The sequence below is a fragment of the Coptis chinensis genome, chromosome 1 (assembly GCF_015680905.1).
Source record: "Coptis chinensis isolate HL-2020 chromosome 1, ASM1568090v1, whole genome shotgun sequence".
Taxonomy (NCBI): Eukaryota; Viridiplantae; Streptophyta; class Magnoliopsida; order Ranunculales; family Ranunculaceae; genus Coptis; species Coptis chinensis.
In genome coordinates this window covers 34005372-34025944 of record NC_141456.1, presented here as the reverse complement: position 1 = coordinate 34025944, position 20573 = coordinate 34005372, and the positions used below count along the sequence as shown (strand labels likewise).

Below are 20573 nucleotides of genomic sequence, written 5' to 3'. Positions count from 1 at the left end.
AGTGACCGAATTTTCTTCTAAAGAGATCATTATACCGAGCGAAATATCGTTTTTTTTTAACTGAATAATTTAGCCGGTAAAAAAAAAGTGAGGATCGGGCAGATAGATAAGCTTCTGTATTCTTTCTTGTTTGAAGTTTGAAGCACCTTATAATAAAAATTCCCTTCCCTCTTTCTCTTGTTTATTATTATTATTATCCACACTTGCCCTAAACTACAGCTGGAAACGTCTCCCGGGGGGTGTTTATGTCATGTGACTCTTCTACTTGTTATTATATATCAATTTCAGTATTCTTCTTTCAATGTTTAAATTGAATGAATGGGTTGTCTGGAATATAATTGATGAATTGGGTTGTTTTAGGTGGTGTGTTGAATAAATGAATGGGTGCTTAAGGTGGCAAAAATGGCATTGATAGCCCACCACACACAGGTATGCAATTTATCCATTCGTATGCATGCCTGTTTTCTTATGTTAAATTCTTATCAAATTATGCAGGCTTCTTATGCGTCGTTTCCTTCAAGATCCAATTTACAAACCAAAGAGGTGAAACCTAATAAGCAATTTGTTTCTTTGAAGCTCGTTGGGAGATTGGATAGGATTAATTTTTCTAACCGTCGCTATTGTCTGAGGTTAGAAATCTTTTTGCAATGTAACCATACTTTTTATATTTAAGCTATAAGTTGTTGATTCAATTCACCCTTGAAAGAAAATTTACTTGTTTAAGAATATAAACCAAGCTTTTTCGACACGAATAACTTTGTAATTTACCATCAATTATTCAAAGCAAAGTGTGAACATACTCCTAGCTCCTAACTAAAGCATGTAAATACGTCAACTTGTCCTCTCATGCTGGAAAGCCAATACTTTTGTGTCCAAGTGTTTACTTGAGTACTATAATTCCATAAAGACATGTTTGCTACTTCTGACACTTACAAAATCTGACAAAATAACACTTACCTTGTGTAACTAAGGAGTTTCCTGTTTTATTCGCCAACTTTATTCTTCAAAGCTTTGAAAGAAAGCATGGCGCGCGGGAGCAACAACCTTGCAGATTCCCAGTTTTTCCATGAACACAAACAAATCAGTACTGTTTGTGTAAAGTTTTGGGTGTGACTAACGTGACGTATAATTCCAGATGAAACGTAGGTGCAAGTTGAAGGCCATGGCTTCAATTTCTTGAAAGAGTTGGATCTAGGAATGTTTCCTTGGTTTTGCTGTCATAGCAAGGGATTAGGGAATCTTTGACTGACGATAGGCTTCTGAAGTAGGATATAACAAAAACAATGGCATAAAACTTCTGAGTAAAGGCTTTATACCACAGGTATTGGAGTGATCTATCTTGGGGATCTTGCATCTGAGTTTGGTGCTGCTGCTGCTTCCTTTTCCTCACACAATTTAGGCCTACCCTAAGAAGCCAGTACTAATCGAAATTCATTTGGTAGCTTTCATTTGATTATTTTCTGGTCAGATATTCTTTTCCTCACACAATTTAGGCCTACCCTAAGAAGCCAGTACTAATCGAAATTCATTTGGCAGCTTTCATTTGATTATTTTCTGGTCAGATATTCTTTTCCTTGGGAGTGAAATTCTAAACATTATTTGCATGGTCGGTATTTGTGAAGTTTGCATCTCCATTATTTTCTACACTATGATAAGTTGTTAAATTTACAGTATTAGTTCTGCACTTCCGCTTAAGTTGGAAAGAACAAAAAATTTCCTTTAGATTAGAATTACATGAGATGTATAGGGTTATTCCTGAGTAGTCTTTGCTAATGTAAATGATGACTAGTCTCTCGTGATTGGTGTCTGTCTTTCTGACACAGGTTTTTTCTTAAATTGTTTTTCTGTTTACACGGTTTCCCACCCATTCTACCATATATAGAAAAATTCAAATTTACTATTAAAATTCGTTAACAGCTGTTATGTGGAACTTGAGCTCCGTCAAGGGTTTTCTTTTTTATTCCAGATTGTTTGTGTGTTAGGGCACCGCTCACAATTCCACACTAACATGGAGTGGTTGTTTTTCATTAAGGGTCCAAACAAATTTGCCATTGAAGGTGAAACATTTCAAAGTCTCAGCTTTCAAAGGCAGCGCTAAGAATGAAGAATCTGGAGGAAGATCGAATGCTTCTAAGTTGCCAAAGAATTCTGTTAAACTCTCGTATGTACCACAAAATGAGGAAACTATAGCTGAATCACCAAATACAGAACAGGCCCCAATCTCCTATAGTTCAGGAAGAGAAGAGAATATAGCAGGATCTCCAGCCATACAGAAATTATTCCAGAAATGGTTGATGATGCTGCGGACACAATCAACGAATCAAGCATCCGATGCTATTTTTGAGGATGAACCAGTGCAGAGCGGGATTTTGGAAAGTCAAAGCGAGAGTGAAAAACAGGAAGGTAGTACGGTTCTGAAGGCAGCCTGGTGTTATTTTTTGGGGCTGGATACCACGGTTAAAATCTTGCTATTGATCTTGTAAGTGATGCATTTTCCTTCGTAAATTTGTATATTGTTTTTCACCAGGCATAAATTGTGAAGTTTCCATGATGTTTTATTCTCCATTGTTAGTAATTTTTTTTAGTAAGACAGTAAGCCAATTCCTTTCAAAAGTTAAATTTAAATCTGACAAGCCAAACATTTTTTTGGGATACGATTTGGTGGTTGAACCATAAGCTCATGTCAATAGGATTGAACTTAAAATGTATTGACGTTTAGCATGCCATTCTCTTATCAAAAGGCTTGTTTGATTTCAAGCATATACCGAATATGGGTTAATCATAAAATATTTTGGTAAAATATTATCTTGTGTACAAAATATTAAAATTACCTCATGGTGTCACTGTTTATGTAGTTTGAAATTTTAATGACAATCACACTCTATCTGATTAACATGGAGCTACTCTTACTCGGTTTGATATGTCATATTCGCAGCATTCCTTGGTACCTAGCAGTCAATGTGGTGTATGGGGCTGAAGTTTCAAAGGAATTGACCCCCCTGTGGGTACTCGGACCGGTGATTGTTGCTCTCTATATCAAGATGCTCCAAGGACTCTGTGCTCTCTATGTCTTCAGCTTCAAGCAGACGGTGAGGTTACTGAAGAGCTCACCAACATACTTCCTACTGGTGTACAACTACGTAGCTCAAGGAAAGCTTAAAGAAGAGTTTTACTCCCGTTTCTGGCAACCTGTAGTCGATGTGAAGAACTTGAACTACAGAAAACTTTTCAAGAGAAAATTGAAAGCTTTGGAACAGTGGGCTGTGGAGAAGTACTTGGATTATGTGGAGTCTATATGGCCATATTATTGCCGAACAATCAGATTTCTGAAGAAGGCAAATCTCATTTAGATTATGGGATCAGTTTTTGGCGAGCAAAAGGGTGCATTGATCAGGGTTCCAAATTAATCGGGATTTCTTTATAAGTGTAGGGTTGGTGAGCCAGAGGGCGGAGCCAGAACCACCCTCAGTTTCTACAGGGAAGTTTTGGGTCACTCCATTGTTGGAAAATCCATTGAGGTTATCAATTAGGCCAGTATTTTTTTTGCCCGTCTTACATTTGCTTCCCATATTTAGTTCCGGGTGTTGTTGTATCACTTCCTTTTGTTCTATTTAAAGCCTCACAACAGTATGGAAAATTTTAACTGTACTTCCATATATCAGTTAGTTAATTATTTGATGCCTTGTAAAATAGAAAGACGATTATTTGATGGACGGTTTGGTTGGTCTTGGTATTACTTACGTATTTTAAAAATGGTCGGTTGCCTAGTACCAACGGTTTTCTTAGTTACCAACGGCTTTCTTAGTTAGACACTTAGATCAGTGATGTTATATCCGTTAATCGCTAAACTGAAAAACAAGACACCTGAAATACCAGAATCCTTCATCAATACATGCTTTGTGTTTTAGAATGCCATATGCGCCCTGCTTACAATTTTGAGTATCTTGACAAGTTGACGTAAACGGGTGGATGAATGTTTCTATCACTTTTTCTGAAAGGCAGGGTCACCTAAACGGTGCAATTCTGACAGCTCCTTTACCGTAGACAGACTTTGCTGCAGACAAAGTTGCCAAAAAACATAAATCTGAAGCTAGCAAAACACATAAAGGCATGCAATGACGTTTGGTTTATACTCAATGGTGCCACAATGAACGTCAAGTACCATTTCAAAGAGAAAATAAAACGTCGAGTGCCATTTCAAAGTTCCATGAAATTTCAAGAAATGCATATTGGCAAGTAGTTGTCATCTACAGTATATTTGTGCAACAACGAACCTTTTCCCTTTTTTTTTAAAACTTTCTTAAGTACTCATATTAAGCTTTACATTTACTGAGATACGCTTGCTCCAGCTGATGGATCCCAACCTGGAGGTTTGATGTTTGGCCAATCACCCCTGCATCCTAATCTGATGTATAGACTCTTCTTCCCTTCAGTAAAATAACAACGAAAATGGCATATTAATATTATGGTAACTCAAAAGATTTCTTCAATTAACTTCATATGTACATATAAACATGTATTGTGTTGACACATTATCTAGACATCCTTTACCTACACAATGATCTAAAGGCTGATTTTTTACGCATCGGATCTCCCCACCCATGTTTATCATATGCACAGAAAAGTAGCTCCTGTGGATGTCTAATCTTACCAAGTATTTTCTTCAAGTTAAAAAAGGGAAATATAGGGCCACTACTTTTTAAAATTTTCTTTTGATAAGGCGAGACATATTAAAAATAGAATAATATTCTATGAGGATGATCTTCATGGCAGGTAGATCATCTCCAACAAAACATCAAACCTTAATTCGATTTTTCAGTCTACTTTTAGGTTAGGGATGTCGAAATGAGGTGTTAAAAATAAGATGTGAACTAGCATGCCCCATATAAGTAAAACGACTCGAATTACAAATAGGCACCTAATTGAAAGCAAGAACCAAATGTCATGCCTATCATTTTGTTTTACTTACCCAGGTTGGGCAACTGGATCATATCTGTCAAATGTACAAGTTACCACCAGTCAAGACTAGTTCTGACTGGACGACCTACCAAGATATTCAATGCCATTTAAGTCCCTAAGTTCTAGTACCAATTCTAATTAACTGGCTCTTGGTAGTTTGCAGGAATATGAAGTGGAGCCTAGATTGGAGGATGTATTAGGGCCAATCCGTTTGCCAATTTCCCATGCTTTTATATTTAATTTAAGAAACAACAGCGGACATGCATAAAAAATCTACAACAAAACCAACATTTGAACATGAGACCAACAATAGAAATGCCTTTGTTATTTAGTCAGAAGTTTAGGGTGTTCCTAGTCTCTCTCTACGAATATGAATAGAAAATCATTTTATTGTCCATTACACCCTTAAGATATTACAAGTATAAAATCAGTTCACCTTTTAAAACCAAGAGCCATGACCCGACTTTGAAATGACATTCATATCTAACATAATTCAAACACACTAATCCCTTAAAGACAAATTTTAAAATAATGAATCAATGTTTGCTTATACGGTTTTCCTCGCATTTTACCAAACACAGGCAATCCCAATTGAAAAGCTTGTATGTTTAGGAAACAATGTGAAACTGCCAAACTGGAGAGAGTGATACCTGGAAGTGTCTTATCTGAAAGGATCAATTTTTTAAGGGCACTTAAGCATGCCTGAGCTACTGTTTGAGCGTGATGATGGTCCCACCCCCTCATCTTAACAACCACATCAGCATTTGAATAAGCTCCACTCCCATTTTCAATTTGTCTTCGAGCCTCCTCCTTGGCTCTGATATCATCTGCATAATTGGACAATCACTTAAGGTAACATTGTGAAAAGACCAAACATCAAAGTGACTGTGACTCTCTCTCTCTCTCTCTCTACACATCATTCCCAACAACAAAAAATGATATTCTAGTGACTATAATCTTGCAATGTATATCATATTTCATCATGCACAGTTCGTAGAGACACTGTATCTACTATCTAGTAGTTACTGTTCATCTAGAGTTGTTCAGTCGGGTACTATCCACAAGACCACAATACTGTTTCTGGTAATATTCTCCCCCCGTCTCTAGTTGCATTTCTGATATCCTAACTGCTATTCGGTACATCATAATCGAAGATCGTTTTTGGATGTGCTTAAATTCAATAGGGAAAACAAATGATTTTCTTAATGAAGACTTTCTATTATTGTTGATTCACTCACTACCAAAAGAATCCAATCAGGTAGGGAGAAAGGTTTTATACAACCTCAAAATTCTCCCTCTCTTTCTCTGTCACACATTTGCACAACCTTTTATTACGTTACTATGTGTTAAAATTTCATTCAAAGAATAAATTTCTCATTGCATGGATCAACTACAAAGTAATTTTTTGTTGTAAAAGCTAAATACCATGTAAAGGCCAAATGAACAAACTATATTATTATTGCTTCTGTTTGGAGCTCATCACACTGAAACATAAATGACAGGAAAGAAAGAAACCTTACCAGTAGTTTCGGATGGTGATAACCATATTGTGAACCCTGAATAAAGATGTTGCCACTTATTAGCATCAAAAGCAGCTCCATGCTCTCCTCCTAATGTTGCAATCACTGCACGGACATGACTGCAGATAAAATATTCTCTATAAAATAAGCTTCATAATTCTCAAGGATGACCATTAGGCCAGTTTAAGAAATTGAACTTACCTACTAAGGCTTTCTAATATAGCGCCTTCAGCTTTTGCTACAGAATCCATACCTTCTGCAATCACCCCTGAAAGTGATGAGTAGTTAATGCAAACAATATGGGTTATCCAACTCGAGCAACATGAGATAAACTGGAAGAGGAACTATAAACTTAATCAAAAATATAATTGACAGATCACCTGTATAACCAGAAATAGAAATTTGGTTCGGCATCAATTGAAGCCTTCATGTCATTAAACAAATTAAGAATATTTGATATATTGTGTCATGTGCTCACATGAATCAATAGTTTGCTTGGTAAATGCCTCCAACAACTCACTCGTATTCAGGGGAGTATACCTGGAAAAGAAAAGAAAAAGAAACCAAAATGAAGCTGCTTTATAGTGTGAAGTTTTAAGTCTTTTTGTTAGATGTTTGGTGTACTCTCACATGGCAGGTTTAAAGCCCTGCAGTAACGTATGAAAGTTCTCGGGCCTCTCCACTCATTACCAATTGGTTTTGAGTCGGATGCTCAAAAGTTTGAGATATTTGAAATTAGGAGAAAGTTGAAAGATGAATAAAAGAAAGCTTTTCCTCCTAATAAAAGATTAACGCATTGGTATGCTAATCCAGGGGAAACCAGCCACATGACCCACGACCCATCAAATTTAGGATCACGGTGTGGATCAAGTTATTGTTGTAAATGGTAATTTGCTTTCAATCTCAGAAGTTGGAAAATCATCTCTTCAAGCTCCTTAGACGTTTTTGTTGAAATATGTACTAAAATGTTCTGGCTATCAAGACTAACTTGTATGGCTCACCCAAAATTAATAACTGTTCATTTCCTTCTTTGCATATTCTATACGAAAATCAGGTTTCCCACATTGACATTCCCAGTATATCCACCAATATGTACCACCTTTTCCCATTTTTTCCTTGATCTGTATATACATGTCCCATAGTTTTTAACATATCGGCTTTGTATCAGAAAATTAGGGGTCCACTATATCGGGTAATATCAATAAGTTGGGTCTCCTTTTCTACTACAAGAACCAATGCTTGATCTTGCAACATAGATACTGAACAAGCAAAGATGTTTAAGACACTTATTTTCCATTAGCACCTTCACAAGAAGATCAAACTTGTCTGCATCACCATCACTGTTATTATTATTATTATTATTATTATTATTATTATTATTATTATAATTATTATTATTGCTATTATTGTTATTACTATTATTTTTATTGCTATTATTATTGTCATTCTAATTATTTTTATTATCATTATATTATTATTATTACTACTAGTAGTAGCAAAGCAGTGACGAACAAGCGAAGATCAACGAAAAATGAAGGAAGGCGGAGGAGTTTTTTGTTTTTTTTTGGCAGACAGACATGAAGACACGGAACGGGACAATGTTTTTAACCATCCCCCTAACCCAAGAGAACTCACTATCGCTCGTTCGGACTAATATATGTCAAAATAATAACAGCAACAACAACAACAATAATAATGACAATAACAAAATAACAATAACAATATAATATTACTGTTATTTAAATTTAACGTTAACGTTAACGTTAACTAAAACTTTCATATACCAACATCATGATACTCCCTAATTACTTAGCCATATGACATTTACTCCTGTTGAAGTCTAAAATTCTTTCGTTCACCCTATGTTTGTTTGTTTGTGAAGAGATTGGATTACTAGGTCTTGGGACAATATAAATTGCGTGCTGTCTAGTTTTGTACCCAAGTAAGACTTTTCACCCCATCTTTTGCCAGTTGGTGTTAGATAACAGTACAATGTAAAATGTATAGGTTCCAGGTCCTCTAAATCCAGTCTCTTGGAAAAATGAATATGGTATGCTGAGTAAAAATTCAATGTTGACATAGACTAGCAATAATTATCATATCATTAGAAGAACACAGGACAGCGTCATGTCATACCCGAGACCAACTGCAAGTTCTCTAGCTACAATCTGATTAAGTTCATTAGACTCCCCAACAATGTAAAGTGATGATCCTTTCAGCAACCGTACAGCTCCTATGGTAAGGGATTCCCAAGATTCCACAATATCAGGCCATTTTAAGTCGGCATCGTGCTTTTTTAAGTTAATAACCAGTTGATCCTCATCTATGTACCTGCATGGTGAATGATTTTAGGCTTTATGTCTCGATAGGCATGTTAGTAAAAATGAGCATACATACCATATAGTTTCAGCAGGCTTTATTTTATCATAGAGATGATTAGTTTCTAGGAGGGTGACAAGGGGTCCATAGGGTGACTTGACTTTGACGGTCAAAGAAGTAGCACCCTCCTCAGCATTCACAAATACATCCCGACAACTTTTAACTTGCCCGTCCCGTAGGTGTATCTTCAGTTCTACCTCCGAAACACACCATCGGAAAACTGCTTTTTAAATTAAAAGGTAAATCCAAAAGTAGAATTAAAAAGTGAAGAGTGTTTGTTAAAGTCGTACCTCGTAGTTCCGAGTGTTTAAACTCACGCTTTGACCGGTCATTCTCTTATTTGAGTTAAATTTCGAACAAGGAAACCGGTTGTTCAAGTTGAAGTTGAAGTGTTTTTTAAGTTGGGGAAGGAAAGAGAAGCTAGAGGTACCAGCAGCCATCATTTTTTGGATAGCGCCCAAATAACACTTGTTTCCCCTCAAACCAAACTCAACTAATGTAATATATAAGGGAGTGACTCTAAATGACAAAAATGACGAAAAAGTAATTCTCAATGACACTTTTTTATTTTTGTAAGACCGGATAGATGAAAGTTTAAGTATACTCTTGACGCCAAATAAAAAACAGATCGGATAAATGAAATGTCAAGTATACCCCTGACGTGAAATAATTAACGGCCCGGCCCAGACGAAACGACCTAGTGTATTTAGTATGAACATTGAATGTTGTTCATTGCTTATGAACATTCAATGTTCATTTAACATTCAACATTCAACGTTCGATCCTGGTATGGATATTGATTGGGTATAAACAATCAATGTTCATAGTCTTTTGGGTATATATGAATATTCGATGTTCATAGTCCTTGGATATGAACATTCAATATTCATAGTGAACATTGAATGTTCATAGTCCTTGTTCACAATCCTTGGGTATGAATATTGATTGGGTATGAACATTCAATGTTCATAGTCTTTTAGGTATGAACATTCGATGTTCATAGTCTTTGGATATGAACATTCAATGTTCATAGTGAGCATTCAATGTTCATAGTCCTTGGGTATGAACATTCAATGTTCATAATCCTTTGGGTATGAACATTCGATGTTCATAGTCCTTGGTCATTTGGGTATGAACATTCAATGTTCACAGTCCTTTTAGGTATGAACATTCGATGTTCATAGTGAACATTCAATGCTCATAGTCCTTGGGTATGAACATTCAATGTTCATAATCCTTTGGGTATGAACATTCGATGTTCATAGTCCTTGGTCCTTTGGGTATGAACATTCAATGTTCATAGTCCTTTGAGTATGACCATTCGATGTTCATAGTCCTTGGATATGAACATTGGATATGAACATTGAATGTTCATAGTCCTTGGGTATGAACATTGATTGGGTATGAACATTTAATGTTCATAATCTTTTGGGTATGAACATTCGATGTTCATAGTCCTTGGTCCTTTGGGTATGAACATTCAATGTTCATAGTACATCAATATATTGTATAAGGTATATTCACCTATTTGGATATGAACAATCATTGTTCATACACCAGCAGAAGGTATGAACACTCATTGTTCATAGTAAAATGACAGAAAGGGTAAAATTGGAAAATATTTATTTTAAATCCGGGTCATTTGTCCTTGAGGGTTATTTTCACGAAAGGGTATAACTGACATTTAAAAAAAATAAAATGGCTAGGCCAACTTATTTTGTCCTTGAGGGTTACAAAATTTGAAATCGTGGGTTCGTGAGTTACTAATTGGTAGAATTTGTCCTTGTGAGTTACTCACAAAAAACCGTATCCTCTAGACTTCATTTTCTCCAAAACAGAGAGTGACTCTTAAGGACAAAAATGCCGAAAAAGTAACTCTCAAGGACACCTTTTTATTTTTGTAACTCATAAGGACCGGGTAGATGAAAGGTCAAGTATACCTTTGATGTGAAATAAAAAACGGATCGGCTAGATGAAATGTCAAGTATACCACTGACGCAAAATAATTAACATCCCGGCCCAAACGAAACGACTCGGTGTATTTAGTATGAACATTGAATGTTCAATATGTTCATAGTCCTTGGGTATGAACATTGATTGGGTATGAACATTCAATGTTCATAGTCCTTTGGGTATGAACATTGAATGTTTATAATCTTGAACATGAACATTGAATGTTTATAATCTTTGGGTATGAACATTGAATGTTCATAGTGAACATTCAATGTTCATAGTCCTTTGGGTATGAACATTCAATGTTCATAGTCTTTTGGGTATGAACATTCGATATTCATAGTGAACATTCAATGTTCATAGTCCTTGGGTATGAACATTGATTGGGTATGAACATTCAATGTTCATAGTCCTTGGGTATGGACATTGATTGGGTATGAACATTCAATGTTCATAGTCCTTTGGGTATGAACATTGAATTGAATGTTCATAGTCCTTGGTCCTTTGGGTATGAACATTCAATGTTCATAGTCTTTGGGTATGAACATTGATTAGGTATGAACATTGAATGTTCATAGTCCTTTTGGTATGAACATTCAATGTTCATACATCAATATATTCACCTATTTTGATATGAACAATCATTGTGATTGTTCATACACCAGCAGAATGTATGAACACTCATTGTTCATAGTAAAATGACAGAAAGGGTAAAATCAGAAAATATTTATTTTAAATCCGGGCCATTTGTCCTTGAGGGTTATTTTCACGGAAGGGTATAACTGACATTTTAAAAAATGTAAAAAGGCGGGGCCAACTTATTTTGTCCTTGAGGGTTACTAATTTTGAAATAGTGGGTTCGTGAGTTACTTTTCCCCAAAATTTGTCCTTGTGAGTTACTCATAAAAAACCGTGTCCTCTAGACTTCATTTTCCCAAAATTGGGCCTTGGGACCAATTTATTGTTATTTTTTTAATCACTCACAAGACCCCGGGTAGATGAAAGGTCAACTATACCCTTACGCCGAAATTAAAAACGGCTCGGGTAGATGTCAAATATACCCATGGTATGAAATAATAAACGGCCCGACCCGATTGAAACAACCTGGTGTATATAGTATGAATAATGATTGTTCATATTTATTTGGGGTTTGAACAATCATTATTCACACATTAACATGAGTTATGAATACTCATTGTTTATATAAACAATCAGTATTCATACTTCAATATAATATATGATCAATAAAAACACTTATTGGATTATGAATAATCATTGTTTATACCTCAACATGAGCTATGAACAATCATTGTTCATACCTCAACATAATGTATTATCAATAAGAACATTTATTTGGAGTATGAATTGTTCATACATCAACATGAGATATGAACAATTATTGTTCATACCTATTTGGGGTATGAACAACTAATGTTCATACATCGACATACTGTATGATCAATAAAAACACTTAGGGTAATTTCCCAATTAGTAACCCATAATGTCAATGTGTTCTCAAGTAGTAACCCACTTCCAATTTTGACTTTTCAACGCGGCTTTTGACAATTTTGCCCTTCAAATAAAAACAAAACACTTTTCTCTCACCTCTTACACTTTTCTCTCTCCTTGTCCCATGATGTTGACGTATTTGAGTTTTGTTTTTAAACAAAACAGTACTCTCTCTCCTCTTACACTCAATCATTGATTTTTGAGTATTATTTATTTATTTATTAAGTAATTAAAATGACTAAAAATATAATATATACAAATAATTAATAAATAATAAAACAATAAATTTAACACAATCCATCTTCATTCAAATAACAAAATTCATATTCTTTGCAAAATAATAAAAGATACCTCATAATAAAATGAACAAAAGATATATTCCATTAAAATGATAAAATTCATATTCTTTTCAAATTTATTACATCAAAATCCAACAAAATCGAAATTCTAAATCATGAAGTAGTTTCATTAGTAGATGAAATAATAATTAGTCAATGTATAACAGTAAAGTTGCTGATATACAATGCACATGAGTTTGTCAGTCCCTCACTTATAAGATGAAAATAGACAACTGAATTTGGCGGGAAATCTGTTAGGCGGGAAATAATTGAGCGGGAAAAATGTTAGCGATAAAACAATTAACACTAGTAAAGTTGCTGATATACAGTGCATGTGAGTTTGTCAGTCTCTCACTTGTAAGGTGACAAAAGACATAATAAATTGGGCGGGAAAATAGTTGGGCGGGAATAATTGGGCGGGAAAGTAGTTAGGCGGGAAAACAGCAAGATATCTCATTTTCTTATTACTCAGCTCATTTCCACATAATTTCTTTTATTTTTTTTTTCAACTTTTTTTTTCTTAATCCTTCAATTCTCTTGTTATTCACTTTTCCCCATTTACCATTTTCATTATCCTACATTTATCTCTCACAACCAATAATATTATCCATTTTAAAGTTTTTGTTCATATATAATTCACACGGAATAAACAAATATCAACTTCATATTTTAGTTTGGTTGCTTGTATCTTCATCATTAATCTACAAAAATCCATTTTTGTTAGAGATATGAAAAAATCAGTTCAACAAGATGTAAAACTCATCATTTAGTTTAGCTACACTTAAAAGTTGTACAACAAATGAAAAAGGTTTTACCTTTGTGTGTTTGGATACGCTAAAACCTTATCATAGTTCCAAGACGTAAGAAAGGTAAGTTGTCAAGTAACAACTTTGTCAAAATGTATTCCCAATCTCACTTTTTTCATTTAGTAGTTTGAAGACGTTCAAAATTGAAAGGTAAATTATCTAATGGAGAAAAAATTCCAATGTGATAAGTTGAATTGACAATGAGTGTTGGATATTTGATTGTGGAGCAGGTGTTTTAGAAGAACCTGAAAAACGAACTTGTGTTTTTTTTCAATACATTTTGTGTAAAAAATTTCTTGCCTATAATGTACGAATTTGGTAGTTACTTTCAAACAATATATCAGCTACATAATGACGAATCTGTTTGTCACTTATAAATATTATTTCTTACATACCAAATATATATATATTTTTTAAAATGCTTGTTTTTTAGCATAAATATCTCTCGAAGTTTTAATTTATTGATTTGTGATCGAGTTATAAACTGATAAATATATTTGTCACATATAGAAAATATTAGTTGAATGTTGAACTCGTGTTATTTAAGTACATTTTGGGCTAAGTATATTTTGGACCTTATGTATATATATGATAGTTACTTTTGAAACATATCTCAGCAACTTTTATGATTTTGGGTACTGAAATGGTGATTATTATTTTATTTTATATTATTTTTTATTTATTAAGTTTCTCTAAATGATATTGGTTGAATGTTGAACTCGTGTTTTTTTAGTACATTTTAGGCTAGGACTGGGTATGTATCTTTTGGATTTAGTGCACATATTTAGTAGTTACTTTTGAAATATCTTTCAACAACTTTTATTATTTTGGATACTGAAATGGTGCTGATTATTTTATTTTATATTTTTTTTTCAATTAAGTTTCTACAAATTTTAATTTATTGATTTGTGATTGATGATATTGGTTGAATACTGAACTTGTGTTTTTTTAGTACATTTTGAGCTAAGTATCTCTTTGATATAATGCACATATTTAGTAGTTACTTTTGAAACATCTATCAGCAATTTTTATGATTTTGGGTACTCAAATGATGTAGGTTATTTATTTTTATTTTTTTATATTTTTCAAGTAAGTTTCTCTAAGTTATAATTTATTGACTTGTGATCGATGATATTGGTTAAAGGCAGAACTTGTGTTTCTTTTAGTACATTTTGTGCTAAGTATCTCTTAAATCTAATGTACATATTTAGGTAGTTACTTTCAAAGCATCTGTTAGTAACTTTTAATATTTTAGGTACTAAAATAGTGATATCGACGATTATTTTGTTATTATTCTTTTTTATTAAGTTTCTCTAAGTTGTAATTTATTTACCTGTAATAAGTGATATTGGTTGAATGTTGAACTTGTGACTCTTAAGTACAATTTGGGTCAAGTATCTCTTGGATCTATTGTATGTATCTAGTAGTTACTTTTAAAACATATGTCAGTAACTTTTATAGTTTTTGGAACTGAACTCAGTTAATTTTATTATTCTTATTATTCTTATTTTATTTTATTTTTAAGTTTCTCTACGTTGTAATTTGTTAAACTGTGAGCGAGCTACATACTAAGGAATATGTTCACAACATCAAGCAATTGCAAAATGGGTTTCAGAAGTTGTGAAATCGAAACTTAGGGACAATATTAATATGACTCCGAAACATTTGCAGTTGGAGGTGAAGAGTGGACACCAGACAAATGTGTCGTATAAAGTTGCTTGGAAAGCGAAAGAAATTGCAATACAGAAGGTAACGGCCTTAGCTATATCATCAAGTGATGAACGCAACAATAGCAACTACTAACCTATGTTCGTTTGGCTTTTTTGCTTGCAGATAAGGGAATGCTTCAGTGAGTCGTACCAAATGTTGCCAAATTATTGTAAAGAACTTAAAATAGTGCATTCAGATTGTTTCACCGAGCTATTAACGTTGTCCGCCCATGACCACAAGTTTGAACGTTTGTTTGTTAGCTAGCTACGGCGTCACTGTCCGAGCTTACAAAAGATATCTTCGTCCATGGATTATGATTGATGGCACTTTCATGACAGGTAGGTACAAGTCAGTTATACTAACTGCTATCGCGGCGGATGGTGATAGCCACGTGCTTTCAATTGCATTTGCTATAGTCCCGAAGGAAAACTATGACCAATGGGATTGGTTTCTGGAAAAGTTGAGAGACCTTGTTGTTGGGACTAAGCTAAACTTTGTTCTTCTCTCTGATAGGCATGCAAGCATTCTTCAGGTCGTGCCTAAAATACTTCCTAATGTGGTTCATTGCTTTTGTGCACAACACATTTCAAACTGTGTGACTAAGCAATAGACAAAAGGGAAGGTGAAGAGAGCAGTTGAAGCTTACGAACAGGCAGAATTTGTAAGACTAATGAGCCAAATGTATTGTTATGACAACAAATGTTATGCAAAGATTGTTAAGATTCCAAAAGAGTCGTGGTGTTGTGCTTTTGCTAAAAGGAGAAGGTATGACATTTGTTACACAAATCACATAGAGCTGGAATAATATGATACTTCCAGAGAGAGCTATGCAAGTGACATCTCATTTTGTCAATGGTATCAGGTTGAACATAATGAAACATTTTTATGACTACCGGGTGATGGTGTCAAAGCTGAAGACAAAACTGACCAAATCAACCGAGGATGTGCTCATCTCGTCGAGATATACGAGTAGACCTTTCACAGTGGTAAGGGCAAGTGATTACTCTATGCAATCAGTGGATTGTACTGGCACCGTAGACCTTTTGGAGAAGACTTGCACTTACGGTTTCTTTCAGCAGGTTGGTCTTCCTTGTAGCCATGCTATGAAGGCAATCGATGACGGTAAGATATGTGCATATGACTTTTGCATGCATTGGTACACAAAGGAAACGATGATGGATACATATAGGAAGAAGTTGACGCCATTAAGAGGAAAAGAACAGTGGGTTTGGGTTTATGATGACATCATTGTCCTACAAGTGAGAGACTGACAAACTCACATGCACTGTATATCAGCAACTTTACTACTGTTATTTGTTTTCTCGCTAACAGTTTTTCCGCTCAATTATTCCCGCTTAATAGTTTTCCCGCCAAATTCATTTGTCTATTTTCATCTTATAAATGAGGGACTGACAAACTCATGTGCATTGTATATCAGCAACTTTACTGATGTGCGTTGTACATTGACTAATAATTATCCCATCTACTGATGAAACTACTTCATGACTTAGAATTTCGATTTTGTTGGATTGATGTAATAAATTTGAAAATAATATAAATTTTATCATTTTAATGGAATATATATTTTGTTAATTTTATTATGAGGTATCTTTTATTATTTTGCAAGGAATATGAATTTTGTTATATGAATGAAGATGGATTGTGTTAAATTTATTATTTTATTATTTATTTATTATTTTTATCTATTATATTTTTAGTCATTTTAATTAGTTAAGAAATTAAAAAAAAAAACACTAAAAAATCAATGATTGAGTGTAAGAGTAAGAGGAGAGATATTACTGTTTTGTTAAAAACAAACTCAAATACGTCAACATCATGGGGACAAGGAGAGAGAAAAGTGTAAGAGGTGAGAGATTGTAAAAGGAGAGAGAAAAGTGTTTTATTTTTATTTGAAGGGCAAAATTGTCAAAAGCCGCGTTGAAAAGTCAAAATTGGAAGTGGGTTACTACTTGGGAACACGTTGACATTATGGGTTACTAATTGAGAAATTACCCAAACACTTATTGGAGTATGAATAATTATTGTTCATACTTATTTGGGATATGAAAAATCACTGTTTATACATCAACATGAGCTATGAACAATGAATGTTCATAGGAATAATTAATGTTCATACTTATTTGGGGTATGAACAATCAATGTTCATATCTCAATATAATGTATGATCAATAAGAACACTTATTGTAGTTTGAACAATGATTGTGTTTATTGTTGATACCTATTTTGGGTATAAACAATCAATATTAATACCTTAAGATAATGTATGATCAGTAAGAATACATAGTGGAGTATGAACAATCATTGTTTATACTTCAACATGAGCTATGAACAATCATTGTTCATACATCAATATATTGCAGAAGGTACGTTTATCTATTTGGGTATGAACAATCATTGTTTATACATCAGCATAAAGTATGAACACTCATTGTTCATAGCAAAACAACAGAAATAGTAAAATGGGAAAATATTTATTTCAAATCCCGCCCATTTGTCCTTAAGAGTTATTTTCACTCGAAAATTAGTTTTCCGAGTTATTTTGACCCGAAATTTGTCCTTGTGAGAGATTATAAAAAAAACTCAGTCATTTAGAATTGACCAATTTCTTGTACTCAAAATAGAGTAAAAAATGCCGATACACACAATGCCTGCCAAAATATCAGATACTTATGTCGCGGGTATTTTGTGGCATGGTTTCGAAGTGTGACTGTCCAACAGTATCAATTAGCGCAAAAATGGGTATGCCGTAAAAGTTGTAGTTTGTTTGTACAAGAAAGACTAGAAGTAGTACCACTGGTAAATGGCTGTTTCCATTGGTTCATCGTCTCTTTCTTGGCTTGCTTCTTCTTGTCGTTCTAATCATCTTACGAGATTGGCCAAGGTATCTTTCTTGGTCTCATTGAATTTATATCAACATAGCTGGCAGGGAAGTTGTTTTTTATTACTGAATCCCCAACTCATGAATTTCTGATGTGCAGGGATTGTTTGATAGGCAAGAACCTGGTCTCACACACCTGAGTAGTACGGGTAAGTGAAAAAGATCATTCCTTTTGCATGTGATGTCTTATGCTGTTTTACCAGTATTCTAATTCTTTTCATTTATGCGCTTTCTTACAATTAGGCAGATGTAGCCAAGTTATAAAGGCAAAGAGACAACCCGTTCTGTTAGCTGCTACGGAAGATCATTCATCAGAGAATGAGTTAACATCTCATTATTTAGAGCAAGATGATGATGCTGAAAACCTCTCTTCCGAAAGCAGTTTGGTTCTCTCTGTTGAGAGAACTGTAGGGAAACCAGGGTTTATATCATTTCATGGCCGTTCCATTGAGAAAAGGGAGGAAATGCATGAACCCCCCTTGGGCAAGCATCAATCCAATCTGATTTTCTTTATGGGACCTTCTGTGCTTGTAGCCTCTTTCATTTTTCCATCGCTTTACTTGCGCAAAATACTTTCTTCAATATTCGAGGACTCTCTTTTGACAGGTAACCACAATTTCTTTGGATGCAAACTTTATACGTTTATGCAGTAATGACTAGTATCCAACATTCCTATTGAAGGAAGTAAAAGGAACATCATCATTATTAATAAGACAAAGCGAATTTCGAAACACCAATATGCTATACGCTCATGTGATTATATAAAAAAAATCAAGTTCTAGCTTTAAATATATGTTTCTTTCGCTGAGAAAAAACTTTGAGCACTGCAAATTACCATAGCCAAAAATTTGGTATGGGTTGACATTTGTGAGGATGGTCTCCAAGGTGAGGATAAGCTTTTCACTGAGAATTACCCTTATGTTCACTGCTAGGTAGGCTCCACTATCGTCCTGACGATCATCCTCCCAAGATATAAGCCCCTTTTCATGCCACACCTTCGCAAGCAGTCTGAATATGAGGTAAGATCTGGCTGAGAGGAACTCCTTGATAGTTCCCCTCATCATCATCATCATCTTCATCTTCATGAAAATGATATTTCTAACCATGTCGGATGTGGTTACTGTCATCTGTCAGAGAATTTTCTAGGACATCCCTTAAATTACACTTAGTTTTCTTAAGAGGGTTAGATCTGTCTGATGAAGTGATTTTTCTTGAGGGTGATTTCTGCACTGTGGAATGCAACATATAATTAGCTATGTGATATAATCTAACTCAGTTTTGGTTTAACTGCTACTTGGGCTGGTTAAACTATGGAGACCTCTAGCCTAGTGAAAGTGAACTGATAGTGATGACAAAAATCATATGAAGTTCACCTGTTTTATTTCCAAAAAGAAAAGAAAAATAAATGAATAAAAAAAAAAAGAAAGGGAAGAGAATTAATATAGATATATTGTTAGTTCAGCGTGATTTCGTGCTTGAGATTTCTGAATTTATCTCCTTTGCGGGAGTCAAATAGTAAATGATCGGGAGAAAAAGGGGAAGAAAACGGGGGAAGTTCGAATGGTGTAAGCATGAAATGAAGTTGATGTCGACTATTATTAATCTTCTAATGTTCTCTGCTTAGTTGTTTATGGTAATGCTATTACACTCACTCATACCCCTTATACCTTTTACATGCAGACTTTCTCATCTTGTTCTTCACAGAAGTTCTTTTCTACTTTGGAGTTGCGGTCTTCCTTTTGTTAATTGACCGTCTACAGAAACCTCCTGAGCTAATATATTCTCCAAAGGGCAGCGGCTCACAGACTACCCAGTTGGTACATCGCATCTCTTCAGTTGCTACTTTGGTACTTAGTCTGATAATTCCAATGGTGACAATGGGCTTGGTCTGGCCATGGACTGGTCCTGCAGCTTCAGCTACTCTTGCTCCATATTTAGTTGGGATTGTTGTGCAGTTTGCATTTGAACAGTATGCCAAGTACGTCAAATCACGATCCTGGCCTGTCATTCCCATTATTTTTCAGGTAAGGTCATAGGAAAGGAAATGAATTTTGTGGTACATTAAATGTAATCCTGTAGCTATAATAGTTCTGCCTTTTCAGTTTGGCAAAGAAGAACCAGGGAAAATATTGTAAAACCTGACATTTTAACCTCATCTACCACCACGTATAAGTACATTTCCCAACCCTACAATTAAACTTTGTCTGGTTGCAATTTGGCGTATATCGTTGTCGATGTTTACAAATTGTAGCAACATATTGACGTGTTGTTTAATTTGACATAAAGATACTGATGACTTTTAAATGTTGAGTTACATGTTAGTTAAAGTTCTTTTTATCTACCTATCCATCTATATTGTTGGCATAATTTACACTTTACTTGTGTCCTCTGCCACCCCTTATAGTGTACTAGAAATTACCATCTTTTATTAGGGTTTGTCCTTTGGGTAAAGTGCCTTAGTCTGTAGGGCTCACTGTCTCCGTGCTTCCTGGAACCAATG

The 20573-nt window shown here is 34.6% G+C and overlaps 4 protein-coding genes across 8 annotated transcripts in view; 3 read left to right on the top strand and 1 right to left on the bottom strand.

Annotated features, from left to right (window-relative positions):
- The first annotated feature begins 108 nt into the window (after window positions 1-108).
- On the top strand, window positions 109-3723 carry EMB2759 (embryo defective 2759). 3 transcript variants are annotated; one of them, XM_086599203.1, is made up of 5 exons: window positions 109-252; window positions 361-429; window positions 496-629; window positions 2033-2479; window positions 2936-3723. In XM_086599203.1, the coding sequence occupies exons 2-5, from the start codon at window positions 403-405 to the stop codon at window positions 3348-3350; spliced, it is 1023 nt and encodes a 340-aa protein (XP_086455329.1). In that variant the 5' UTR covers window positions 109-252; window positions 361-402; the 3' UTR covers window positions 3351-3723. The 3 variants fall into 3 exon arrangements, with proteins under 3 accessions (XP_086455329.1, XP_086455334.1, XP_086455323.1); XM_086599208.1 differs by having other exon boundaries at window positions 112-252; window positions 577-629; XM_086599197.1 differs by lacking the exons at window positions 109-252; window positions 361-429 and having other exon boundaries at window positions 439-629.
- A 384-nt stretch (window positions 3724-4107) lies between these two features.
- Window positions 4108-9349, bottom strand: SKL2 (shikimate kinase like 2). Its single transcript, XM_086599193.1, is given in 9 exon segments — window positions 4108-4427; window positions 5610-5786; window positions 6480-6598; window positions 6681-6747; window positions 6958-7019; window positions 8616-8810; window positions 8877-9064; window positions 9067-9078; window positions 9149-9349. Coding segments are annotated over 9 exon segments (1074 nt in total). The 5' UTR covers window positions 9302-9349; the 3' UTR covers window positions 4108-4326.
- Window positions 9350-15114: 5765 nt separating this feature from the next.
- Window positions 15115-16445, top strand: LOC147523606 (uncharacterized). The gene is made up of 5 exons (XM_086571624.1): window positions 15115-15213; window positions 15298-15421; window positions 15513-15706; window positions 15785-15939; window positions 16037-16445. The coding sequence occupies exons 1-5, from the start codon at window positions 15115-15117 to the stop codon at window positions 16443-16445; spliced, it is 981 nt and encodes a 326-aa protein (XP_086427750.1).
- Window positions 16446-17891: 1446 nt separating this feature from the next.
- Window positions 17892-20573, top strand: part of LOC147523604 (uncharacterized) — a 32810-nt gene continuing 30128 nt past the window's right edge. The window contains exons 1-4 of one of the 3 annotated variants that reach the window (XM_086599180.1): window positions 17892-18076; window positions 18174-18226; window positions 18321-18679; window positions 19754-20097. In XM_086599180.1, the coding sequence (XP_086455306.1) occupies window positions 17996-18076; window positions 18174-18226; window positions 18321-18679; window positions 19754-20097 (837 nt within the window). In that variant the 5' untranslated portion in view covers window positions 17892-17995. Of the gene's footprint in view, window positions 18077-18173; window positions 18227-18316; window positions 18680-19753; window positions 20098-20573 lie in introns of all 3 variants that reach the window. The other 2 variants (XM_086599188.1, XM_086599178.1) reach the window with 2 other exon arrangements.